The sequence below is a fragment of the Squalius cephalus genome (genome assembly GCF_949319135.1).
Source record: "Squalius cephalus genome assembly, chromosome: 3".
Taxonomy (NCBI): Eukaryota; Metazoa; Chordata; class Actinopteri; order Cypriniformes; family Leuciscidae; genus Squalius; species Squalius cephalus.
Genome location: NC_137124.1, coordinates 15,951,971 through 15,979,037, shown reverse-complemented (window position 1 = coordinate 15,979,037; position 27,067 = coordinate 15,951,971). Strand labels below are relative to the sequence as shown.

Here is a 27,067-nt window from a genome sequence, read left to right as displayed (position 1 = left end):
AGTAAGCTGCAATCGGATCAGTACAATTTGCAAATGAATATAATTCGGTGCGATTTGAGAACCGATTTAACAGGTTAATTAATAATCAGTGAATCGGAGCACGTGACGATTAGGCTACTTCATTTCAAAATAACGAGTAACGACGTGTTTGTTTTTATGAAATGTAGTGGAGTAAAAAGTACGATATTATGCTTTGGAATGTAGTGACGAAAAAGTAAATGTTTCTCAAAATAAAAATACTCCAGTAAAGTACATACTTGAAAAATGTACTTAAGTAGTCTACGTAACAACGTAAACATACTTTACTGCCCACTGGGCACACTCACAGTAGTATGCATTGAATTAAAAGTTTTGAAGTAGAAATACTGAAATTTTTTCTTATAAAACACACTCCAATAATCTTTGTTTTATTTAACATGGGTTTTCTTTGGATAATTTGATTAAATTTGTTAGTGAGTAAATTTAATTTAATATAATCTGCAGTCATAAATGATTCTGCATTGTGTGACAGTGAAATGAATAGTGCATGCATACAGATGCAGCACCTTATATATTGCATTTATCCAATGTTTTTAAATTCAGTACTAAGTATTATCAATATAAAATAATTTCATTTAGTTCACTATTAGGCTACATATTATTTACCCTACATTTTTTATTTGTACTTAATGGTACTGTAATGTTCTTTGCTGTTTTTAATCATTTTTTAGTATTCTAGTAAATAATGTAGGCCAATAGTCAAATTTAAAAAAAAAAAATATTTTATGGAAGAAAAGTGAGTCAATTTTATTTGAACTCTCCTTTCATAATGTGTGGCTACAATAGAAAAGGGACTATTAAAGTTATTCATGTTTTCTATTTTTAAAGCTACAAGGTGAAAGATTTAACACAAAGTGTGCACACCCAACGGGCAAACAGCTCAATAAGGGTGCTCAGACAAAGTTGACATACCACATCTCCAAAAAAATAGACAAATATTTATTTCATGTTCTCGCCACATGTGACGTTTCGAGATGAATGGCTCTTCATCAGAGTCATCATCATTGTTGGCAGTGGCGCATCTCTCCCCCAGTCCGCCTGGTGGCGCTGTGGCTTCCTTCCTAACCCAGAGTTTGTTTCGAGAAGAACAAAACAGACGCTTCCGTTTGGCGGCAGCGTGTGTGAACGTAATACGGTGCTAAATAAACTTTTGATCAAACACATCTCTTATTGATCAGACTCATTGTTCCTCTCAGCGGCTGACATGGTGAAGCTAACGGCAGAACTAATCGAGCAGGCGGCGCAGTACACGAACCCTGTGCGGGACAGAGAGCTCGACCTGCGCGGTAAGTGAAGCACCTTCATTAAACCCCGTTTAAGCGCATCATTCATATGTGAATCAACGATTTATGCGCGTTAATCTAAAATCAACTGCTCTTGTGTTTGTTATAAGGCTATAAGATCCCTGTGCTGGAGAATCTGGGCGCCACACTCGATCAGTTTGATACCGTTGATCTGTCCGATAATGAGATCAGAAAACTGGATGGGTTTCCACTGCTGAAGAGACTCAAAACACTCCTGATGAACAACAACAGGATCTGGTGAGAGAATCAGACGGAGATTTTATTATGAGACAACACTATGCACTGTTGCTTATCTTCATCTGTCTAACGAGAGAAATAACATGATGCTCAGCACTGTTTTATGTGCGAACACATTAATGGTATTGTTATAATGTAAATATGTAATGCAAGTAAATACTATCTGACAATTCTGAGGGCAGGTCGTATCTTCATTTCTTTGCATCTTATCATGTGCTTGCAAAGTAGAGAAGATTTTCGTTTGTTCCTCTACAATGTTTGGTGTTTCTGTCTCGCTTATTGCAGCCGTATTGGAGAGAACATGGAGCAGGCTTTACCAAACCTGAAGGAGCTCATTCTCACAAGCAACAACATTCAAGAGCTGGTGAGTTCAACTATAGATGTGCCTTTATGCACATTAATTCATATTTGAAGTTTTGTTTCATTGAATTTTGTACTAATGGTTGTTTTTGGTGCTCAACAGGGTGATTTGGATCCTCTTGCGACAGTGAAATCGTTGAGCCTGCTCAGGTACCGGCTGAATAAGCTTCTTTTTTTTTTTTTACCCTCAAATGTTTTAACTTCAGATCATCATTTGAACTGTTTTTTTTGTTTTGTTTTCCTCTTCTGTAGTCTCCTCAGGAATCCAGTTACCAACAAGAAACATTATAGGTTATATGTCATCAATAAAATCCCACAGATCCGTGTTCTGGACTTCCAGAAGGTGAAACTGAAGGTATGATTAAACCACAATGCGTTGTCTTTTATTTGAACTACACTAACGTTCAAAATAAGAAATGTTTTTACTCTGCAAGGATGCATTTAATTGATCAAAAGTGATAGTAAGGACATTTATAATGTTACAAAAGATTTGTTTCAAATAAATACTGTTCTTTTGACCTTTCTGTTCTTTAAAGAATCCTGAAAAACAATGTCACAGATTCCACAAAAATATATAAGAAATGTTTCTTGAGCAGCAAATCAGCCTATTAGAATGATTTCTGAAGGATCGTGTGACTGAAAACGAGTAATGATGCTATATTACCACACGAATAAATTACATTTTAAAATATATTCTAGTAAAAAAAATTCTGTTTGAACAGAATATTACTGAATTTACTGAATTTTTGATCAAATGAATGCAGCATTGGTTACCAGAAGAGATTTCTTTCAGAAACTTTTAAAAATCTCTCCAAAACTTTTGATCTGTAGTGTACATTATGCTTGTCAGTGGACAATTTTGTTGTTGTGCAATTCATTTTTGGCAATGTCATGTTTAGGACCATTATTTATTGATTTCTTTTCTACTATCAGGTCTCTAGAATAAATAATTATGGATCAGTATTAGTGAGAGATTAATAAAATATCTGTGATGCAAATACACTTTCAGTTTTACTTTCTAAAATTATTCTAATTATTTTCTAATAATTATTTTGTGCACATTGTACAGTCTTTGTCATTGTTTTGATTTGTTGTGTTTTATGTTGTTTTCTTGAAATGAACCAACTGATAAAATGCATACTGCTTCCTTATTTCAGGAAGATTTCACACACAAAATGTAGTTGTCTGTTTATTTATCAGTGTGGTATCACCCTGGGCCCTGTTCTTCACACATCGATTAGTACATCCGACATTACTTTTTAGAATTCCCTCTGGCTAATTTGTTCCTTTAAACACACATGCAGATTGAATTGGCTCGATTGATAATTCAGTATTGCACGTCGTGTGAAGAACGGGGCTGTTGTCCATGTCATGGTCTGTTGTGAATGTTTGCTTGAACTCTCTGCTGTATCACCGTAGGAACGTCAGGAGGCTGAAAAAATGTTCAAAGGCAAACGAGGTGCTCAGCTTGCAAAGGATATTGCCAAGCGAACCAAAACGTAAGATGAAACTCCTTGATCAAGCTCAGCTCTCCCGAATTACTGGACTGTGGAAGTTATGAGTTACTCGGCATCTCGGAGAATGAATATTGACCCTGAATTGGCTGTTTAAAGATCCATTTCCATGTTAAACTTCAGCAGTGTTTCTCAGGGGAGCTGGCTCAAGGCTTTTCTGTCTTGTATCAGTTTATTCATATTGATAAGATACTGAAGATACTACACTCTTGATTGTGGGAACTGGTTGAAAGGCTGCAGAGGCAATCTTCAACATGTTCACTTTGTCTGAACCCCAAATTTACTCTTGCTCTCAGGTTTACTCCAGGAGCAGGACTTCAGACTGAGAAGAAAATGGGACCGTCTGCTGCAGATGTTGAAGCCATAAAGGTATGGAAGAACCGGATTAACGCACCCACATATGCACATACACACCAGAGGATGCATTTGAAATATGTGATGGACTGGGCTGTAACTTTTCTGTCATGGTAAATGTCAAAAGTGCATTATTGTAAAGTGAGAGCGCATCCATGTAATGCGTCAGCACAAATCTTCGATCGTGGGCGGATTTCACACTTGCACAAAACTTCTTTTCTTCTCTCTTGGATTTAATGTTGCCAGAAGCTTTCACCCATTAGATTTCCAAGACTGACCGATGAAATAACATAGTGTACTTTTAAACTGTAAAGAAAGGAAGAGTCCATCTTTGTATGTCAAATAATTCCACATGGAATACAAATTAAATGTGGTAGCATTTTCAAGCTGTTTTTAGTCAGCTAGTTCTCTATGTATTTTTATCATTTAATTTGAGTTAAGTGCTTATTGTAAATGGGTATACATTCAATTACTTTATTTAGCACATTTTGGGTTGGGGTGGTGTAGCGGCGACTGCTACTGTGTACACACACACTATTTTATGATCAGTAAGACGTTTTGGAGTCTCTTATGCTCAACAAGGCTATCTGTATTTGATCAGGAATATGTTAAAAAACAGTCATATTTAAAATGTAAATTTAAAATGACTACTTCCTATTTGAATATATTTTAAAGCTGAATTTTCAGCATCATTACTCCAGTGTCACATGATCCTTCAGAAATCATTCTAATATGCTGATTTCTTGCTCAAGAAACATTTCTGATTATTTTAAAGTTTGATTTTTTTTTTTTGTTATGCATGTTTTTTTCCAGGATGCGTAGAATGTTCAAAAGAACAGCATTTATTTTAAATGACTCTTTTGTAACTTTATAAATGTCTTTACTACTTTTAATCAGTGTGATGTGTTTTTGCTGAATAAATACTACTCAAATGTGTTATGTATTAATGTATTATTCATATAGGCTGATGTCCTGATATAATGCATCTCTTTGTAAATGTCGTTTGCATGTAGAATGCGATTGCTAATGCCACATCACTGGCTGAAGTTGAACGGTTGAAGGGGCTTCTCCAGTCAGGACAGATCCCAGGACGAGAGCTGAGATCAGGTATTATTTTGTAATACACATTTATACATAAACATTATTCAGTAATCACAAATGAATGGGAAAATGCTTTCAGTCATTGGTGAATGAGTGGGAACCCTGAGAGTAGTCCATTTTAGGTTTGTAAACCTGATGCTTCTATGACTCCTTGAAGAAAATGTATTGGTCACTGAGGCTGCATTTTGTACAATCAAACAACTTTGAAATAAATAATGGGACATACTCTGCTTTTAAGAACTAAAAATTATCAAGCTTCTTATGAGTCTTCTGTTTTCCCTTTTTCAGGAGCAACTAACATGGTAGAGGAGGAAGAGGAGGAGGAGGAGGAGGAGATCCAGGCAGAGATGCAGGAATCAGTCCCCATGCATGAGAACATGCAGGACATTGGAGAAAACGGAGACGATGATGACATGCAGGAAGATATGCATGTTAATGGATCATAATTCTTTTCGTTCAGAATCATTAATGCTTTGTTTTGATGCTGTTTGACAGCACTTGTTTTGATAAGTGTTTTTTTTTTGTGTAAATTAATCTACATTAAACTTGTTTTTTAATGAACAGTGAGTTTTTCTTTGTGTATGTCTGAACCTGGTCAAGAATTTCGTCTGTCTTTTTACTGTTCTAATATTTTGTGAATCATCCTCAAAGACTAGAAACTTGAAGTTTGTTCATAATGTTGAAAACTTTTCGAACTCAAGTTCTAAATGCACAGCACATTTCTTACCCAAGTTTTGGCCACACATTTTGTAAACGCTTAGAGAAAGATCATCAATCTCATTTATAACGGTATATTTTAGATACCAAGTGTATAAAATATCATTGGAAAATCTGTAGTTTCTGTTAAAGCTACACTGTGTCATTTTTTTAAGTAGATTCTTAGCAAAAAACACTTTGTTCTTTCAAAATGATATGTGCTCATTAATGTGTAATTGCTTCTACCAACTAATCAAGTATTCTCGTAAGCGTAGAATCTGCCATTTAGAATACATACGAACGAGTCACTCGAATGGCGGCAGCCATGTTGCGCCTCCATCTTGAAAATACATTAGCCAAAGAGGGACATACCTGGAAATTCAAGCTTCGCCTTTCGCGTTTTTACACTCAGTGGCACCGTGACGAATGAGGGGGAGATTACTCACGACTGCCGGGAGATCTGAATTAATACGGCCACCGTAGGAGTTAAAACGCCCTCGGAATGGGAGGGGCTAGAAAGTAATATTCAGTTGGTAGTCATAAACAATTTCACCGCTAGATGGGAGAAAATCCTACACAGTGTTGCTTTAAGTTGCATTGTTTTTATCTACTCCCAGTATTGTGCAGTTAAAATATTTATTTACTCATTTAACTCCTAGTACGGTGCAGTTAAAATATTTATTTACTTTAACTCCAATTTAAAGGGGGGTATTTCAATCTTTAGATTTCAGACAAGCAATGCTATATTCGAAAAGGAGGAGTATTTTCTAATTTTATTTTGCCTTGATTTGTCTCAGTTGGGCCGCCGTAAAGGCCACGTCATCTTAAAGCTGATAGGCTGTCTTGTGGTTGCGGAAGTGAGTCGGTGTGTTGTAGCAGGGTAGCTTGAGTGGAATTGAACGGGATAAACATGAGATAATTATTATATATTCTCATACCAAAATCATAAAACATCTTCAAAGCGTTTTAATATGGAGGCAGATGGTGATGCGCATGTCCAAAATGAAGATGTTCCTCCAAACCAGGATCTGAGTTTTCTGCAGTCTTCTGGTATGTAAACATGAGCCGGAGCTTTAGTTCATTGGCGTTTACTGACCTTTTATCATTTATCATGAGTGTAATATTAGTATAATCCGTTTGACTGATATCTAATCCGTGACTATCGGTTATAAAAGGACTCTTAATGGAAACATCGATTTGACATTTTGGAGTGATGCGGATCTTATCAAGTAATGACTAGAACAGAAGGATATACTGCTAGGTCAATAAGATTAGTGACATTTTATAGGCTAGTGTACAAGTCAATAAGATACATAAGTTATGCTTTAATGTGAATTTTAATAAGCCATTAACAAACATACACTTGAAACTTGAACAAACTTACATGCTTGAAAGGTGTAACGTTAGGCTAATTATTTAAGACTTTTGATATTTTATCAAATGCAATAGAAATTTAAATAAAGATGTGAAAATTAAGCACATTTTATACTTTTAATTTTAAAGTATAAATGAATGTTTTTGTTTAAACATATACATTATATTTTGTAGTATTTATAGTAAAGTGCACAAATCATATAAGATAATAATTAAAGTTTCACCAATTTCAAATTGTCTGAATGTTTTTTTAATTCTTCTTAATGTTGTTACCTATACAATTAACAGAAATGGAAAATAATTAGCTGATGATGATTATTACTATTATTATTATTATTATTAATTTGTCTTTTATTTTCTTTATTAAATTTATTTAAAAACAGATGTCAACTAATGGTTTTGAACATTTGTACTTTTGCCATTCCTAAAAATAAGATATATAGCCTATTATTCATATAATATTAAAGCTTCATGACATGTGAATATTTTGAATGTTTCAAAATGAAATAGAATGTTTATGCTAGGCCTATATATTAAAGCTGTATATAGATACTATTAACAATAATCAAATGGTCGATTATATTGCAGACTTTTTAACATACTTTTGGAAAGTGCTTCTAGTCTTTTCAGTGTCTGGAATGTCATTGTCAACTTTATCTTTTTTTCAACAGTTACTTCGATCCTGTCTGAATATGGCTGGTATCTGGTGTTCCTGTGTATGGGAGTCTTTCTGCTCATCCAGCATCTCCGCAAGAACAGACCCAGAGACAATCAGAGCTCGTCTGTCTCAGTCGTGAGCCAAGGTCAGAACCAACACTGTCTGCTGTTTGGAAACTGAAATGCCTTGAAAGTATTTATTAAGAGGTGTGTGTGTGTGGCATTTGCAGACCCCAGATCTGTGGTGCAGCGTCAGGAGGCTCTGGAGGCGTCGCGCCGCAAAATGCAAGAAGAGCAGGACGCCAGAGCTGCAGAATTCAAAGAGAAGCAGCAGAGGGTGAGTCTCATGTGGTGACGTGATCAGACAGGACGCACATTCGGTTTGCAGTATTCAATTCACATTTAGTTGTATAGCACTTTTCACAATACATATTGTTTCAAAGCAACTTTACAGAAAATGCATGTCTACATTACGATTTAGAGTGATCGATTATCAGACGTGACTGTGTCCAAGTTATGGATTTCAGAAATGTACATAATACAAATCATCACACAATATTCATGCTGGTTCTTCTGTTCTCTTTAGCTTGAGGAGGAAAAGAGAAGACAGAAAATCGAAATGTGGGAAAGTATGAAGGAAGGAAAGAGTTATAAAGGAAATGCAAAAGTTGCACAGGTAAGACTTCTGGGACGAATCTCTCTAGGCCTCAGGTGTCAGGTGGTGCATTTACATATTATTTCTTCTTTCCAGCAGAACACTGAAGAAGCCCCTTCCTCCAGCTCACTGAGACCAAGGACAGACAAAAAGCCCCTTCGTCACAGTGGTATGCAGCATATTCATTATTTTACATTTTCTCTTATGATTCAAAGAATACTTTACTCTATTTAAACATTTTTGGGTCTTTATTTCTATAATTATCCTAAATACTAATTATAAAAAATGTAATAAAATACAGTAAAAATTAAATGTAAAGTAAATGTGCTTTATTTTCCACTTTCTTTTTTTTTTTTACATGTACTTTGTAAATTATTATTATAAGTCTTATTCGTTTATTTCCTTAAACATGGACTAATCAACTAATTTTTAACATTTGTAGTTTTAACCATTCCTTAAAATAAGTAAATGTATATAAGCTTCATGACTATTTGAATGTTTCATAGTGTAATATAATGTTATTAAGTTAAGTTACCGATACTAACAACAATGTTCAATCAGATTATTTAACATACATTCAGAAAGTGCATACAGAATGTTTTTTTTTTTTTTGAGTGCACTAACCCAAAAAATTAACCCATTTTCAGAATAGACCAAGATTTCACAGGGGAAATTATCCAGGTAATCAATATTGCAATTATATTTAGACATTAAGGGGATAGTTACTATTACCCTAAAATGAAAATTAAGTCATCATTTACTCACCCTGGTGACATTAGACATTATTATATTGTTGTTTAAAAGTATTTTTGTGACTTTATTTTTACTGTATAGTTCTTTATTTTGCATTGTTATACAAATAAATTTAAATTATGAAAAATAAAGCAATTTTATATATCTTTTCTATGTGCTTTGCTAAATATATAGCCGTTTTACTCATTATGCCTTCAAAGGAGCATTACCTTAAAAGTCCATATATATCGCTGTCATCAGTGTTGGGGAAAGTTACTTTTAAAAGTAATGCATTACAATATTGTGTATAAATAAAAGTAACAAATTAAGTTACTTAGTTGTTACATTACTTTTTTCATCTGGGCTGGGCTTGCTTGTTTTGTTCTTTAACAAAAAAGAAAACCGAAAGTTCTATTTTTGGCAAATGGAAAGGCCCTTTCACAGAAGTGAAATGAATAAGCCTCTGGCTGAAGGAAATGCAAATTCATACAGTCGAGGGCACAGCTCAAACTAAAATTTCAGCTGTGCTGCCATTCTAGATTGGAGAAGAATAGGATGAAGAAGAAAGATCAATACTCTTAGGCTGTGTCCGAAATCACCCCCATACCCTTAGATAGGTTTACATTTGTAGTGGTGTCCGAAACCATAGTGGATTTATAATGGACCCCAGTAACGAATGTACAACTGATGTACGCTCAACGGATAGAGAATCTCAACATGGGGACGGAAGAGCGTTAGTCTATAAATGGGAAAGCAAAGTAGCTTGTGTTACTTATTTTGTTGTAAATTTAAAAGTAATGCATTACTCGTTACATGAAAAAAGTAATCTGATTACATGACTCCTGTTATTTGTAATGCGCTACCCCCAACACTGGCCGTCAGTTCATACTGTTGTTAACACTTTCTCTGACAAGTGGAAGCGATGCGACCTGTTTTTCTGTCTGTTCATGCAACGTTCATCATTAAGCCCATTATCCTGGTTGAGACTCGAGAACTGTCGCAGAGTCTTGTTATTCATGTTGTTGTTTATATGATTTGCTGTCTGTTTGTATTGTAGGGTACAGTCCTTTGTCTGGAGATGGAGGAGGAACGTGCGCCTGGAGACCCGGCAGGAGAGGACCGTCTGCTGGTGGATGAGGTTAAAGGTCGTCAGATTAACTTCTGACCCTTTGACACTCCCCACTCCCCCATAGGAACACATAAATATAAACTGAATAAGGCTGTCAGCACTCATCATAGGACAATAGCAAAGATGGTTATTAAGGATCTTCATAAATCATAGATTCATAGATCTTCATAGATCTTAATTTTTTTCTGGTTACACGCTGCAATGTCTAACTTTTGTTCTCACCATCATATCTTTCCAATCCTGTATGCTGTTATCTTTTCAAGCAAACAGTTCTATCTTATGAAATCTAGTGGACTGGTTACATTTATTTTTTTCTGTAGTTCCTTTTTGAGCTGCATGATGATTGTGCTTTTGTGTTTCACAATAACAGCATTTGAGTCGAAAAGGACAGATTTTTTTTTTTTTTTTGCATATTTCTTTCTTGAATTGCACATTATGATTAAGAAACTATTGCCTATTTGTCTGATTGACAGCTTCTAATGACGCCTCCTCATCAAAGGTATTAATACTCCTGGGGCAGGCTGATGATTTTCAGTAATGAAATGTGTTCCTGTTTTTAGCTTTTGCACTTATGAAGGCTGTGCTAAATGAACACCTAGAGAGAGTAAATAAAAATGCAAAGTGCTACATTTATATCATTTGAAGTGGTTGTATTCTGTTATAAAAAGCCGTTTTATGACAGATCCATCAATGCAGTTGTTAGTGATGTTAAATAGCAGCCTACGTGGTGTGGGGTCTTTTGGTGTTTTCGAAAGCATTTGTTTAGGAATGACGTGTCAAAGTCATTGTGAGCTTTTCAGAATTAAAATGCATACTTACTCAACGTTTGTCTATGTCTTATTTATCAGAAAATGCCTCGTTTTATCCTGTTTCAGGGCCATCAAAGTACAATTTACACTTTTTAACAGGTTGAAAAGTTATTTTCAGGACAAAGGAAAGTCGAACACTAAGAGAAAATATATTTTGTGTTAAACATTGTGATTCGAGAAAGGGAAAACATTATTAATGTTAGAAGTTAGTTCGTAAATAGGGACCTGGCAGAAAAACAACACACATCGTGGTGAGATTATTCAAATTAACCCCTTATGTCCAGTTAGTTATGATATTGAGATGAAAAAAAAAGTGTTGAATTATATTGCCCATGTACGTTGAGACAGGAAAATACGCAACAGAAAAGGAAGGACGCGACTGAAGTGCAATTTGTAATCTCGCGAGGTCACACTTTGTCCACTGGGTGGCGAGATTAGCACGTGGTTTGGTCAGTTATGGAAGGGAGGAATCTTGTAAATAAAATTAGAGAATTAAGATTATATTACAGGAAATCATAATATGAAATTTGACTATTAAATAAGAAATATAAATATATAACTAACACATTGAATTTGAAATGTAAAATAAACTTGACAAAATGTTTTTAAACTTATTTTATTGCAACATGCAGTATCCAAATAGTATTATGGTGTGAAACATATATTAATCCTCACAAATTCCTCAAGAAGTGAATGCTAGATTTGTCATTATTTATAATAAATTTGTCACATTATTTATTTTGTAGGCTATAAGTGAAATACACATAAATTGAAGAAGCAGGAGTTCGCATTTAAGACATATGATAATGAACATCATTATCCAAAATAATAATAGCTTTTCTTTCATCCAGTTTTGTATGTAAAATTCTCTCTTTATTTAGTTATTCTGACTTAAATCTATTTTAAAGTACTTCTATAATTCTACAAGGAAAACAGCGAAAACTGGCTTCTGGTTAGAAAATTTACATTTAATTAATACATAATATGTCGGTACAAAATTAACGATTTATCAAATAAATCGATTGTAAAACGTTTGCCTCCTTTACAATAAACACGGTTTAATGTTGAATCTTTCAAAAGAACAATTCACGAGAAAAAGGACGCAACGCTTTTCCCAGGCATGAAACGTCATCAGATAACTGTTCTCAGCCAATCAGGAACGAGCTACGGCGCCTCCAGCGTGTCAAAAACCCTTGACGGTTAAGCCGCAGAGACGCGTTTCAGGCACTCGCTCACTCACAATGGCGAGATAGTCGCGAGAACGAGGATGCAGCCGCACTTTAGACAGCAGACCGTTCATTTCCCCTGACTTATCAACAATTCAAGCTCGAGACGACGGAAATACCTTCACGAATCCGACCATGGCTCGCGTGGAGCGGATAGCTGGCGATTAGATGGCAGTGGCTGGTGATATATGCGGACTGGAGCGCTGCAACGTACACATAGGCAGTGAACGGTGATCAGCGGCGATCATGCTCGGACCCAAACCCAGTGTTCTGGACGGGACTGCAGCCGCGGCTGGCGTTTAAAATAAAACGAAGGCGAAAAGAAATAAAAGCCCTGACTGATCCGGAGGTTTGAGTTGAAGCTGAAATGGCAGGCAGAAGTCGCAGATCGTGGTTCAGTGTGTTGCTGGGTCTGGTAGTTGGGTTCACACTGGCGTCCAGGCTCATCCTGCCCCGGGCCACTGAGCTGAAGAAAGCGGGTCACAAGCGGCGGGCGAGCGGTGGCACGGGCGGCTGCGGAGGTGGAGGAGGGATGATGATGATGATGAAGAAGGAGTATGGAGGGGTGCTGATGCCCAACACGGAGAAGCCCGCGGTGCCCCAGTCCAACAGTTTCCTGTTCGTGGGCGTCATGACCGCGCAGAAGTACCTGAACAACCGCGCCGTGGCAGCATATAGGTAATTCATCGCGTCCACTTACGAAGAATCACCATGGTAACCGTTGTTCCCGCCCAAATACAGCATAGTTACGAGAGTGCAGAAACCGTTACGTTACCATCACACATTTATTGTAGTAGTAGCGATAATTTTATGGTATTTTGACTGATTACCAGAGTAAATTATGGTAATGATAGAGAGAGGTCAGGGTTATGCTGGAGCTATCTTATTTCAGCAATTAGTCATTGGTTTTTGAGGGGCGGGTGGGGGTTATTGCTAATTCAACGCGTTCACGTCACGTACGATAAATTACCACGATAACCGTAGTAATATGGGATCTTCTTCAACAATATATTTATCTCATATTTTACTATATATTTGGCAAATAACATTTGGGGCTGATGGGAGTTACAGGTAATACGTTCACTTATATGATAACTGTTTCCGCGGAAGTGTCGTAGTTAAATAGTAACAATAATTGGTAAAACTTTATTTTACAGTGTCCTTTTTACACGATACATGTAGTTACTGTAGTATTAACTTTGAATTATGCATAATTACATGCAACTAACTAACTAACTAGGCTAACCCTAAACTAAATCCTAACCCTATAGTAAGTACATGATGTAGTTAATTAATTACTCAGTACTTTAAAGTAAATTTACACCGTAACAGGGACACCTTAAAGTAAAGTGTAACCCAATAAGATGTTATTTTGGTCGAGACAACAGTTACAATGGTATGGATGGAGAGAGGCCAGGGTTATGCTTTATTTCAGTTGTCTAATCAACATTATATTAAAACGCATTAATGTACAAAGAATCTAATAATCATATAATAACTAATACGGGATCTTCTTCAAACAATGTGAAAGCCTTCAGACTCTTTCTCTTATATTTGATAACACTTATGCCAAATCCCAAAACCCCAATGGTATTTTGGTGGAGACTGTGATTACCATGGTAAATCACAGTAAGGATTGGGAGTGAGAGAACAGGGTTATGCTGAATCGTGTTATTTCATCTGTTGTATTAGTTCCGCTTGTGGGGTTTTATAGGTTATTAAACGCAGTCATTTATGAAGAATCACCATGGTCTTCCTCTCATTTTAGGCTAATACCACATTATTATTTTAGGAATAGTATTTGTATGGTACTTTGGTGGAGACTATGGTGGTTACCATGGTAATTTGTGTAAGGATGGAGAGGACAGAGTTGTGCTGAAGCAAGCATTTATGTCATACGTTTAATCAGCAGTATTTCCTTGCCAGTTTTTTTGGGGTGAATTGCCTTGGTGGAAAAGCCAGAGCATCACTGATGTATTTACAATGGCTGATTCTCTTGTTGCTGTATTTCCTACAATTAATTCCTTATAGTTCTCCACAGGAGCAATTTGAAGATCCAAAGAATCTAGAGAATGTGTTCTCAAAGGATTGCTAAACTATTATTTCTCCTGGTTTGCAATCTCAGTTGTTTAATTGCATTATTTGATTAGCATATGCAGGCAAGATTACTGAATGCTTATTTCGTGCTAGAAAATGAAAAAGGTTGTCTATCAAAGCAAAGCTTGGCTGGCTCTTTCTCCTGCTTTCAGTGGTGATATCAGACTGACGCCATGGCTGTGTCCGAAATCGCAAACTCTCTTGAGTAGGTACTTATTTTGAAAAAGTAATTACTTCACAACCGCTAAAAAAAGTATGTTCTGTATAGTATGAATGTAATCTGGACGTTTTGCATTCGTCATGTTGTCATTATCACGTGACCTACCAGTGTCAGTTGCGTCGCTTCACCTCCATTCACAAATCCTCTCCCGGGATAGGCCTCATGGGATAGTAAAGTGTCGATCATATGCACACTTCAGAATCTCGCTGAAAGACGTAGGTCATCCGGGTATTTTTTGCCTACTTTTTTATGAATTCAGACATACTACTTTTGTCACATGCATGCCACTATATAGTAGGGAAGTATGCGATTTCGGATGCAGCCCATGTCTTCTTCACTGCAGAAGTATGCAAAAGGTTAACACTGTATCTTTGGATTCCCCTTCTTTAGTTGCAGAGAACAGGAAGCAGGGTTTTGGTAAAATTAGATGTTGGCAAGAAGAGGGGATATTATCTGAACAAAAACAGTGCAGCCTTTCCACGTGCTGACATGCGGGACACAAGTGCATTTTAGAGACTCGTGCTTGAGTGTCTGGACAGGAATGTTGCAATATTAAATTAAGTGCATCTCTGAAGCTCTGCTGAACTGATTTAGTTGCTGCAAGCGTCCTCCTACACTTCAGGGTCGTGGCACAATGAAGCTTTTGGCATTTTATGCTTGTGTTGAGTGCTGCATTTGGTTTATCTGTTTTCGTTTCACATGTTTATAGTTAATCAGCTTGGGACTTTTTGTTTTAAAACCATCTGAATCATCCTAACGCTGTTCGTTGCGCAATCTTTTCGTCATTCTGATAATAACTCGAGGCTTTGTTATTTACTCAAGTCTTCAGGTGCTCATGTCAATATATTCTGAATAGTGCTGCTTAACCAAGGTTTTTTTTTTTATATATATATATATATATTTTCCAACCTATGAAAAATACTAGGTATTTTTCAACCTAATATGACCAAAGTGAACCGTGTAAATCTCAGAGTGATGCGCAATACTGTGTTCATTTACACACAAGCAGCTCATGATCCAGGGTTTTCAGTGTCCCGGAGTGGCTCGGTTCGGACTTCGGAAGTGCGTGCTGCTCTCTGCAAGCGCTGAGTTTGATAACGTGCATTTTAAACCGCAACATGCACCAACAGTGTTCACAAAATTGCAATTAGTATTGTTTATAAATCTGTTGTCAACAAAGCTTTGAGGTTTCCTTATGGTTTTTTCCCAAAAATAAAAGCCCGAATTGAACGTTTTGACAGCAAAGAAATGAAGACAGTCATAAATATTACTATTGTAATTTAACATTATTATGATTAATAATAATACGAAACACTTGTTTAATTTTACGGTACATAATATTATTGTTATATTATTATATTTATTATCTATATGTTTTATTTTAAATAATACAATTTTAAAATAATAATTACTGTTGTTGTTTAGCCATGTTAAATAGGGAAATTGTTGTCAATTTTTTGTTCTTGATCACATTCCTGATAATTTAATGATGATGTGAGAATTTGTTAACAAAATTGCTTAAATAAATAATATTTCCTCAAAATTCACTTGATAAAAAAACTAAATTTTGGTTTAAAACTAAAAATTAAAACTAAATTAAGCTTTTTATTGTTAACCTTTTTTTTTCTTTTTTTTGAGTAATATAGACCGTACAAAACAGTTATATTTAAAACATTTTGTGGCTCAGTTTGCAGCACAAATAACTATTATATTGTGATATACTGTAAACATGATGTAAGGTTTTGGTCAAACCGCCCACCCCTAGGCCAATTTATTGATCGATCGATCACTAATTTTGAACCTATTTCTCCTTTTTTTGTGTTATGTAGGACCTGGGCCAAGTCTGTTCCAGGCAAAGTGGAGTTTTTCTCCAGCGAGGGTTCTGACACGACGATCCCAATCCCCATTGTGGCTCTGCAGAACGTGGACGACTCGTACCCTCCTCAGAAGAAGTCCTTCATGATGCTCAAGTACATGCATGACCACTACCTGGACCAGTTTGAGTGGTTCATGCGAGCCGACGACGACGTCTACATCAAAAGCGAGAAGCTGGAGAGCTTTCTGAGGAGTCTGAACAGCAGCGAAGCCATCTTTCTTGGCCAGACGGGCATGGGCGCCCGCGACGAACTGGGCAAGCTGGCCTTGGAACCGGGGGAGAACTTCTGCATGGGCGGCCCTGGCGTCATCATGAGCCGTGAGGTGCTGCGCAGGATGGTGCCCCACATCCGCCAGTGCCTGCAGGAGATGTACACCACCCATGAGGACGTGGAGGTGGGCCGCTGCGTGCGCCGCTTCGCCGGGGTGCAGTGCGTCTGGTCCTATGAGGTAAGACGAGATGAAGTTTGTGGGGCGTAACGTACAATACACCTGGATATGTTTTTTTTTTTATGTGTGTGTGTGTGTGCGCATAATTACAGGGCCAAACCATTGTGATCACATGACCAAAGTAGAGCAGGGCACCCTTTGCATAATTATTAGTGTCCTATATTTCCTGCAGCTCAGGCTCGAGGTTTATAATGCATATTGTTCGAAAATCAGCCTCTTCATTGAACTCTCAGAGCTGCAATTTTCGGGTACTGAAAATTATAGGTTGGAGCGAAGCAGAAAAGGGCTGCGTTCTTCTTTTCACTATCAAAACTCCCAGGCAGGCTTTGATCCTTCAAAGGATTTTGGCGATACCTGGCCAGGTATTACAGAGAGAGCTGGAATAGTGGAATGTGTTCAAACGGGAACATAGCCTGTGTCTTGTCATTGTTCTAGATCAGCTGTTTTATCAAAGCCGTTATGGGGTGACTCAGAGGAAATGGAGCTTTGGAGTTTAGACACTGACTTTTTGAAAGGGTGACCTCTGACCTTGGAGAGGTGAATCATAGTCTCTCCAGTGGATGAAGTTCATCATCATCATCATACTGTTATGGCCACATTCTCCCCTTTTCTTTTTGTGAGCAGACCGAGTTGCTGAGAACTGAGACGGGCCATTTGCATCCAGGTGAATCTCATGCAACCTGTCAAGAGAACATGTCTGTCATATTTCACAAACAACTAAAAATTTTCTTTAATTGCATAAAGAAAATGAATCCTTTTTTAGGACCATTACAGTTTTTGCATCGTTTTCATGACTTTTAAGCAGATTTTTCCATTTCTCATTACTGGAAATTTTATGGATGCTTTCCTTTTGAGTTTCTTTTGTAATTGCAATTATTCTTCATGATTTATTACTTTCTATTACTTTCTTCTTACTTTTTTTTTATTCCATGCCATTACAGGGTAACACTTTACAATAAGATCCCATAAGTTAATTAACATTAGTTAGTGCATTTACTAACAATGAGCAATACATGTTACGGTATTTATTGATCTTTAAGTTTAAAATTAAGCTGTTCATCGTTAGCTCTTTTTACAAATACAACCTTTAATTTTAATGGTGTAATTGTAAATGTTGAAATTAACATGAACTAAGATGAATAAATGCTTTAGAAGTATATTTTATTGTTATTTTAGTTTATTTTAACTAATGTAGTTAACAAATGGATCCTTATTGGAAAGTGTTAGGCTACCCATTACTATAAAAATATATATATATTGACAAACACATTTATACAATTATTTTCATTAAAATTAAGAACCTTTTCCACTGCCAATCATCATCGTAATGTAAATACATCTCAAAGAGTACTAAAATAAAAAATACTGTAATGCGTTACAGTAATGAGGTAACTAATTTGAGGAGGAAAATGTGCTTAATTTTCATGAATAATTTTTACAATGCAAAACATTATGGTCCTAAAATAGTCTTTATCAGGCAAAAAATATTATTTGATTTTGGGGTGAAATGTGAGGCATGACTTCAGGTGTTTGCTATGGGAAAGGAAACTATAGAAGAGTATTGATATTTTGTGTGGATCTTTCTGTGCTGTTAATCTGGATTTCTTTTTCTTTTTTCTTTTTTTTTAATAGATGTGGCTGCACTTTCCCTTTTTCTGCTAGTTTTGAGTACAGCACTTAGCATTTTTCTCCACCGTCTCAAATGAGTCTTTGCGTATCGTTTAGTCTACCAAGACCATCCGTCAAGGCAAGATTACCCTTTTTTCCATCTGCTCCAGATGAAGGAGCCACATGCGCAATTCGTCACTGTAAATGTGACATCGCTTTTCACAAATTTGCAAAATGGAAAAATTAAAGGGTTGGAAAGTTATCAGAGGTGCTCCATGAATCTTTTTCGGCTTGTGGAATGGGGCGGAATTGGAACCTCTGAGTCTTAACGAGTCCCCCCTGTGACTGGGGCCGCTGGGACTTTAATGCGCATTTGATGTGTGCTTTAATTACAGCCTTGCAGGATTAGTTAGAGACGGCACAGCTGGGCAACCTGCTATTAATGTTGGAGCATTCTGCCTCTGGTTCTTTATGGAATCGGCCAAGACCTACTGCGCTGCAAGTCTCGACGGGCCCTGCGAGAGCGTCAGCCTCGTAAAAGTGACCTCAAAGACCTCTCGGCTCAAAACGGCAGCCTGTTTCTCCCTTAAATACTGATATTAAGCGTCTTTGTCTGTTTGGAGCTCTTCAGATGTGTATCTGTCTGTGCTGCCGCTCAACTTCTGTTTGTTTATGGCCAGAGCGCAAACAGTCTCATCTGACCTCCGCTTTGGGCTCGCGGGTACTTGAGATGATTCCTGCGCTCAATTTAAGCGGGTATAACAAAATGTCATGTTTTCTTCAGCTGTTTATCTCAACTAATTTGTCGAGCAACTAATTTGTTTGCATATTGTTCACACCAATAACTATCATTTTTCTAGCTGATTAACTAAATAAACATTAACAGCCAATCAGAATCCATTCTGCTTTAAACAGCTTGAGCGTTTAAAGTGACAGAACTGCAGTGCGTTTATAATAAACGGAGCGTTATCGTGCACTGCTGTAGAATCTAATATAGTTTTTATCGTTATAGTTAACGTTCTTGGTGTGAATGGACCTTAACTCACCCTGCACAGTTTTGCTACGGACACAAAATGATTCCTCGATTGAATGAGGGACGCGAGCCATATCTAGAGGTCAGATAGGCTGTATCATCTGGTATTAAGATGCGTTTTGGTCGATCGGATCACAAGTAGACGAGGGATTACATTTCTGTCGTGATTTCTTCGAGGGAAGGGTCTATGGTTTTTTTTTTTTTTATCTTTCGATATAACGGAGAGCAATCTGGTCAAATGTGTTTTCGACTTCCTCATAGTGGACAAGCTTAAAACGTTTTAGACCCCGTTTACACCTGTGATCCGATCGACTAAATGCATCTTAATACCAGGTGTAAACAGGGTCATAGAGACGTGTGGGTGGACTTTTCTGACTTGGTCCTGACTAAGCAACCACCCACCTTGTGGAGGCGAGTTTTGCACGGACAGACACTCTTTTATCTAATTCTTTTAACACCTAACCAGTGATGTCAAACCTTAGCAGTGCTCAACCAGAGTCTTGTCACCTGTGTTATATTAAACGTGCCGATCCGGGAACCTTCTCGCAGCTGCTCTCGTATCTCTCGCTCGCTGACCTTGTCCTGTCCTGGTTGCTGCCTTCCGCATATTAGTGTCTAAACATAACCGTTATGTGTCTGCCAGTCCTGCTGATGTGTCCGCTTCAATGGTAAATATTTCCGACAGTAGAACTGTTTCAGCCGGAAGTGACAGATAAATAAAATTATGTGGTGATTTTCTACCCTTCTTCAGAAGTTTGGGATCAATAAGATTTTTTATGTTTTTGAACAAATATTATTACGCTCAACAAGTAAAAGCGATTTAAAAAATAAATAAATAAATTAATATATATATATATATATATATATATATATATATATATATATATATATATATATATATATATATATATATATATATATATATAATGCCTTTCATAAAATATTTGTATTATATTTAAGTGTATTTATTAATAATTTAATTAATTGACTTTATTAATAAATACAATTTAAAATGATAGTATATAATATGAATAGGGAATTTTTTTTTCTCCCTGTGACTGCAAAGCTGAAAAGAATAATGTAGAGCTTCTATATAGGCTAATATTTTAAAATGCTGATTTGGCACTCAAACATTTCTTATTTTCAATAATGTTGAAAACGGTTATGCTGCTTCATATTTTTGTGTAAAACCAAAACCATTTTTGTATCCTTTGTCTTTTTCAAGATTTTTTGATCAATAGAAATTTTTTAAGAACATAATTTATTTGAAATAGAAATCTTTCGTAACATTACAAATGTCACTTTTTTGTCAATTTAATGCATCCTTGCTGAATAAAAGTATTATTTTCTTCATAATAGTAATCCCAAACATTTTCTGTTAGAACAGTTGTTGATAGTTTCTGATAGAGTCCAAACCTAGCTTATGCTTTAATGATAAATATTGAAGTTTCCATTGTTTTGTTGTGCTTTTTAGTAAAACAGAGAGAGTTGTTGTGTAACATGCTCTCAGGAAAAGTCCTTAAAATCCCTTTTTTGAGTCTGTTATTGAAAGTAGACACTGAATGTGGAAGTTCAGCTAGAAAAAGGTAGTGAAGGGCTGTGCTTTATTCAGCAGAGCAGTTTGGCTAATCTTTACACCAATTATATTGTCACATATGTTCTCTCTAAATGATGTGTGAGACTTCTGCTCCCAAATTACAACTGAAAGAAGAACTGTCTCCGTTATTCCAACAAATGTGCCAATTAAGAGCGTTGTAAAGTGGTAGTTTGTTCCATTGAAAATAGAGAAAAGCCCTCAAGCAAGAACAATGCAAAATGCTCATCACATGTCGTTTTGTACGGCGTTTTGTCTCCTGTCATGTGACTGAGTGATCGTTCACATTCTGATTGATATTGACAAGCCATTCTTCAGCCATTATTTAGTTGTCAGCCCATCTGTTTGCTCGGAAAACAGCTGTAAACGACGACACAAACGGAAGCTGAAAGCCAATATTGGGTTCCACATTTTTCCCCATGTGTGCCTTGATTTATGACCCTTGTGTCACTAAACTGTCAGTGCATTTATTTATCTGTTCATTCATTGTCTTTGTAGAATAGACCTTCCCAACATGAAATGAAATAAGGAATGAATTTAGTAATGCATTTAAAGCTATTCCCTAACCTGTCAAAATGTGATAGTGGTCTCTTCCATGAAATCTGAATTTTATCCTAGCCATTCAGCATTTTAGATTCACTACACTGAATAAAATTATAAACGCAACACTTTTGTTTTTGCCCCCATTTTTCATGAGCTGAACTCAGAGATCTATGTACACAAAAGGCCTATTTCTCTCATATGTGCAATAATCATGCTGTCTAATCGGCATCTTGATATGCCACACCTGTGAGGTGGATGCATTATCTCGGTAAAGGAGAAGTGCTCACTAACACCGATTTAGACAGATCTGTGAACAATATTTGAGAGAAATAGGCCTTTTGTGTACATAGAAAAAGTCTTAGATCTTTGAGTTCAGCTCATGAAAAATGGGGGCAAAAACAAAAGTGTTGCGTTTATAATTTTGTTCAGTGTAGTGAATCTAAAATGCTGAATTTTAGTGTAGTTCAGTGTAGTTAGGACACAGTGTTGCTAAAGTAAAAAACTTTTTTGAAAAAAAAAATATTAATACTTTTTAACAAGGATGCATTAATCATATCAAAAGTGCAGTGATTGTAAGTTACAGTAGACATTTGTAATGTAACAAAAGATTTCTATTTCAAATAAATGCTGTTCTTTTGAACTTTCTGTTAATCAAAGCATCCTGAAAGAAATGTATCAGTTTCCACAAAAATATGAACTGTTTTCAACAATGAAAATATTTCTTGAGCAGCAAATCATCATATTAGAATGATTTCTAAAGGATCATGTGACACTGAAGACAGGAATAAATTACATTTTAAAGTATATACAAATAGAAAACAGTTATTTTAAATTACTATAATGTTTCACTTTTTTTGATCAAATAAATTCAGATTTGTTGAGCATAAGAGACTTCTTTCAAAAACATTAACCATACTTGTCTTTCTTTTCCACAGTAAGACCGGAGCATTTATTTTTAATCAAGTAAATTTGGTGCATTTTGATCTCATATTATCATTTAGAATCTTTTTCTGTCTTTTTCTCAGTGAGCCTCGTGTCGTGATGACATGTCACTTTCACAGAGTCTGAGAATGAAATGACTGTCTGGTCACCAACAATGGTCTCAAGTCATTTTGAGATCTATCCCCATGTTGGCGTCGTGTCGTAACTTAACAGCTTCCGCTTCCAGTGTAATAATGATTGCATCTATCTGTGAGTTTTCAAACATGCTCAGTAGACCAGAAGTGAAACTTGTCGGTGTGACCACAGATATGTGTCATAAAGGGTAGCCATATAGTGTATGAACACTGGTAAATGTGATCTTGAATAGTGTCAACCAATATAATTTTGATCATTGTTTTGTTTAAATATAAAGGAAAACTTTTTTGATTTCATTTGTTCCAAAGAATTGTTCCAGGAACATGTATTTAGGAAGTAGGTTTGATTTCATGTTGACCTTTGTTTGAAATTGTGGTACCTAATGTTTGGGGGAAAAAAATATTTTTTAAAAGCCATTTCACAGCAAAAACTTTTTGTGTGTTTTATACATGGCTAAAATTGAGATATTTGTTGTTGTTTTTTTCTTTCTTTTTTCTCTGCCTCACAGCAACTTAAACAGCTTCATGATCCAGGGCCTCCATTCTCTCACCTTCTTCTGTGTGTCACATAGTGTGTCACATAGTGTCAAAAAAACTTTAGTTTCTTTTTCTGCTCAGACATCCACAGGAAGTCAGCCTCCCACACGCATATTCTGTTCTTCGAGCTCTAACAAACAAACGCCTGTAGTTGCGTCTATTTCTTGCCACTCGGCGAAGCCCGGAATTATACTGCCAGTCCAGTCCTGTATTTTGTGGCCATTTTCATTGAATCTTTTTCGGAGATCTATGCGAGATGGGTCATTATTGCACTGAGTTTTAGTATTTTGAGGATTGGAGGCAGTGCGCAGATATGTGAAGCTTTTCTTAAGAGCACAAATAGTTTGTGCCGGCTCGAAACTTCACCCGCAATGTTTGTCCACCATAATAATAAAACAATTCTTGGGTTCTTGTGAATTTTTATGCATCATTGTGGCATTATAACAATGGATGGAATTTTGTTTTTCAGTTGAATTTGCATTTATATTCTATCTGTTCCAAAATCTATCATGGGCACCGTGCCTTCAATACATGTCAACATACTCCGTTCAATTCCAATCTAAGGCAGGTTTATATCTTTCATGGATAAGGCTAATAAAGAATTCGCTGTAAATACACTAAACAAATCTTACTGAATCCCCAAACTTTAAACCAATTAATACTTTTATTCAGCAAGCATGCATTTGAAAGTGACTCTAAAGACATTTACATTACAAAAGATTTCGGTTTCAAATAAATGCTATTATTTTGAGCTTTCTATTCATCAAAGAATCCTAAAAAAATTAACAGTTTCTTGAAAAATATGAAGCAGCAGAACTGTTTTCAACATTGATAATAATATGAAATGTTTCTTGAGCAGCAAATCAGCATATTAGAATGATTTCTGAAGGATCATGTGACACTTAAGACTAGAGTAATAATGCTGAAAATTCAGCTTTGCATCGGGAATAAATTACATTTTTAAAATCTATTCAAATAGAAAAGTTCTTTTAAATTATGATCTTTCACAATTTTACTGTATTTTTGATCAAGTAAGCATAGGAGACTTAAACACATTATAAATCTTACTGACTTTTTAACTGTAGTGTATACTTGTCTTTTGTCCTAAATAAATAAATAAATAAATAACTTCTGTCTAGATGACAGTAGACTAGCTAGGCAGCTCACTAGAGTTTGAAACACTTATCATTTGTAAATGGTTGGGTTGAAGCCCAGTTGACCTTGATAGCACCCAGAATAAGTAGTCAATCATATTAAACATATCCTGTGAGCTTAATTTGATTTGGCCTCTTTAACTTGTTAAAGTTACAATATTAGCTATTCATAGCTTTGCTCACCTACTTCCTCAGGGTTTATTAGTTGATGGAGCCATAGTTCGTTCTTTGACTCTGTCAGAGCTTTGAATGGGTTCGCCGATGGTCTTTTTTTCCAAGTCATGACCTTTATTATTGACCCTTTAATTAGGTTTTACCAGTTCTGATGGTATTTTTCCCCAGACATTCCAGCACATTTTTAATTTGTCTGTCTAACAAGGAGCAACTAAATGTGACGTGTAGATCTTCACATTCAGAATGAAAAGGTTGAGGTGTCTCTGTCTCTTTGGTTCACAACTTATTTCAGTTCTCCGCGGCAGACTGCTGTGTATGTGGCAAACCTCATGTATTTTCAGACATCCTGTGGCCGCTGGACTCATGTATGTCTTATTCTGTTGCTCCTCTGCGCACACCCGAGCAGGATGCTAAAATTATAGCTGCAATGAGCAAATAAATGTTAACTAGCATCATTTAAAAATAAATACAAACAGTGGTTAAAGGGGTTTGCTTGAGCATGAAAGCCAGCAAGCTTGAAATGCTCCTTCTGTGGAGTAACAGCCATAAACATCTCTCCAGCTGTTTGCGTACTGATACGATTGCATTACTGATACGAAAAGTAATTGGCAATTGTGTAGTGTGCTTTATCAGTCAGATTGCTTACTGTTTCAATCTCATTCGTAAACACAAATAGCTTCCAAGTTTGTGTCGCCCTTTGAGTGGACAAACTCACATTGTATTATCATACTGGTCTGTTCCGCTCATGGTTAACTTATATCTTTGAGAAATTCAGTAGTTAGTATTTTTTAGACGATTAAACAATCTCAGCCTGTTTTAGCCCCCACTTGGTATATTTACTTTCTGAATAGACATTGCAAAGAATGTGATGTTTGTCTTAATAACCCTTTTTTTTTTTACATAACTTGCTCCTGCTTCTGAAACTTATTGGCAACCGTAACGTCAACCTACGGGTAGTGAAATATTATTACAGTTTACAAAATTTTCTAAAGCATAACTGTATTCCTGTTGTGCAAAGCTGAATTTCCAGCATCATTACTCCAGTCTTCATAAATGAGCCTTCAGAAATCATTCTAATTTGTGATTTGCTGCTGATTTAAAACATTTCTCATCAGTGTTGAGAACGGTTGTGCTGCTTAACATTTTTGTGAGAACAGTGATACATTTTTTTTTTTCAGGATTATTTAAAGAAAAGAAAAAAAAGAGCAGCGTCTAATCATTTGCTCAAATTAATATTCATTTACACAATACTTATTTGAAGTTTGAATTGTTTTCCCTTGACCTTTTAAGATGTTTACATTGATTATATATGTCATAAACCTGTTAGTTGGAAAGAAGGAGGATTTGTATGCAGCATTAAGCGTACGGACGCCCCTCTGTGTGGACTGAGTGGAGTTTTTGTGGTTTGGTGGTGTCGTTTCCATGCCAACAGCCAGTCATGCCAAAGTACGGCTAATGCAAATGCAAACCAACAGCATCGGTTTCTGTCAGGTCTGACACGTGGCCCCTCCCCCCGAGAGATGCTGTCACACCCACGCTATCTTTATAAGCCTGTCTCTGTGTCTCTTTTGCTCTTTTGCCCTCTGTTTTCATCAAGAAACCCTCGAACAAGAGCGTCTTTGTGGCACTGCTATTTTTTACCTCGCCTTGCTTTCAACTGCTACTCTTATTCAATTAGTTAGGGTTTTGTAAATCTGTGGGGTTTTTTTTTTGTTCCTCAGTTGTTTTAAGTTAAAGGGTAAGATGAAGGAAATGCATATTCACTCAGTCATCAGGTGATCCAGCAAATGACCTGATCTGCACAAAAAAGGCTTGTGTGCAAAGGGCCGTTTTTGCACGAGTCCGACACATTGGACTGAAGAGGAAGTATGATGTGACTCATACTTCGCTTTGATTGGATGCCTGGAGGATTGGCATCCGTACCTCATTTCTCATTTTCTACCTCATTCATAGTATTTTAATGCATTATTATCCTATTATATTTCCTGTTTCTTTTGTACTTTTAATATTGAGTACTAGTGTTGACAATACTGAGTTCTACCAGTAAAATTTAGTGTTTTTTTTTTTTTTGTGTGTGATAGTTCACCCTAGTTCACCCTATTTACTCACCCTCAGTTTGTTCCAAATCTTTAAAACACAAATGAAGGCATTTTAAATTAAATCTGATAGATTTCTGACCCTCTATTGACATCAACACAACTACCCCTTTGTCGCTTCAAAAAGTTAATAAAGAGATCTAAAGAGACTTAATCGCTTTATTTCAGATTTAATTTTAGACTTTATTGAATTAAATAGCCTAAATTAAATATATTCATCATATAAATTAATCGTGCCTCTTTAGAAAATTTGGACAAAACCGCTCAATTCAAGAACTTTTTGAAGCGTCAAAGTGGTAGTTGCATGGACTGTCAGTGGAGGGACAGAAATGTCAGATTTCATTCAAATATCTTCATTTGTGTTGCAAAGATGAAGGAACCCTTTAATACGAGTTTTGAGACCATGGTAATATGGCAAACATG

The 27,067-nt window shown here is 36.2% G+C and overlaps 3 protein-coding genes across 4 annotated transcripts in view; all 3 read left to right on the top strand.

Annotated features, from left to right (window-relative positions):
* Nucleotides 1-1,107: 1,107 nt before the first annotated feature.
* Nucleotides 1,108-5,475, top strand: snrpa1 (small nuclear ribonucleoprotein polypeptide A'). Its single transcript, XM_079866855.1, has 9 exons — nucleotides 1,108-1,325; nucleotides 1,433-1,580; nucleotides 1,866-1,944; nucleotides 2,044-2,090; nucleotides 2,193-2,295; nucleotides 3,360-3,439; nucleotides 3,751-3,823; nucleotides 4,822-4,915; nucleotides 5,198-5,475. The coding sequence occupies exons 1-9, from the start codon at nucleotides 1,244-1,246 to the stop codon at nucleotides 5,353-5,355; spliced, it is 864 nt and encodes a 287-aa protein (XP_079722981.1). The 5' UTR covers nucleotides 1,108-1,243; the 3' UTR covers nucleotides 5,356-5,475.
* Nucleotides 5,476-6,426: 951 nt separating this feature from the next.
* selenos (selenoprotein S) lies at nucleotides 6,427-10,979 on the top strand. 2 transcript variants are annotated; one of them, XM_079866847.1, is made up of 6 exons: nucleotides 6,427-6,655; nucleotides 7,651-7,782; nucleotides 7,867-7,973; nucleotides 8,223-8,312; nucleotides 8,391-8,460; nucleotides 10,081-10,979. In XM_079866847.1, the coding sequence occupies exons 1-6, from the start codon at nucleotides 6,577-6,579 to the stop codon at nucleotides 10,158-10,160; spliced, it is 558 nt and encodes a 185-aa protein (XP_079722973.1). In that variant the 5' UTR covers nucleotides 6,427-6,576; the 3' UTR covers nucleotides 10,161-10,979. The 2 variants fall into 2 exon arrangements, with proteins under 2 accessions (XP_079722973.1, XP_079722972.1); XM_079866846.1 differs by having other exon boundaries at nucleotides 6,432-6,655; nucleotides 8,388-8,460; nucleotides 10,081-10,978.
* Nucleotides 10,980-11,960: 981 nt separating this feature from the next.
* The window catches only part of chsy1 (chondroitin sulfate synthase 1), a 64,260-nt gene continuing 49,153 nt past the window's right edge, over nucleotides 11,961-27,067 (top strand). The window contains exons 1-2 of the mRNA XM_079866537.1: nucleotides 11,961-12,865; nucleotides 16,334-16,829. Coding sequence (XP_079722663.1) covers nucleotides 12,555-12,865; nucleotides 16,334-16,829 — 807 coding nt within the window. The 5' untranslated portion in view covers nucleotides 11,961-12,554. The remainder of the gene's footprint in view (nucleotides 12,866-16,333; nucleotides 16,830-27,067) is intronic.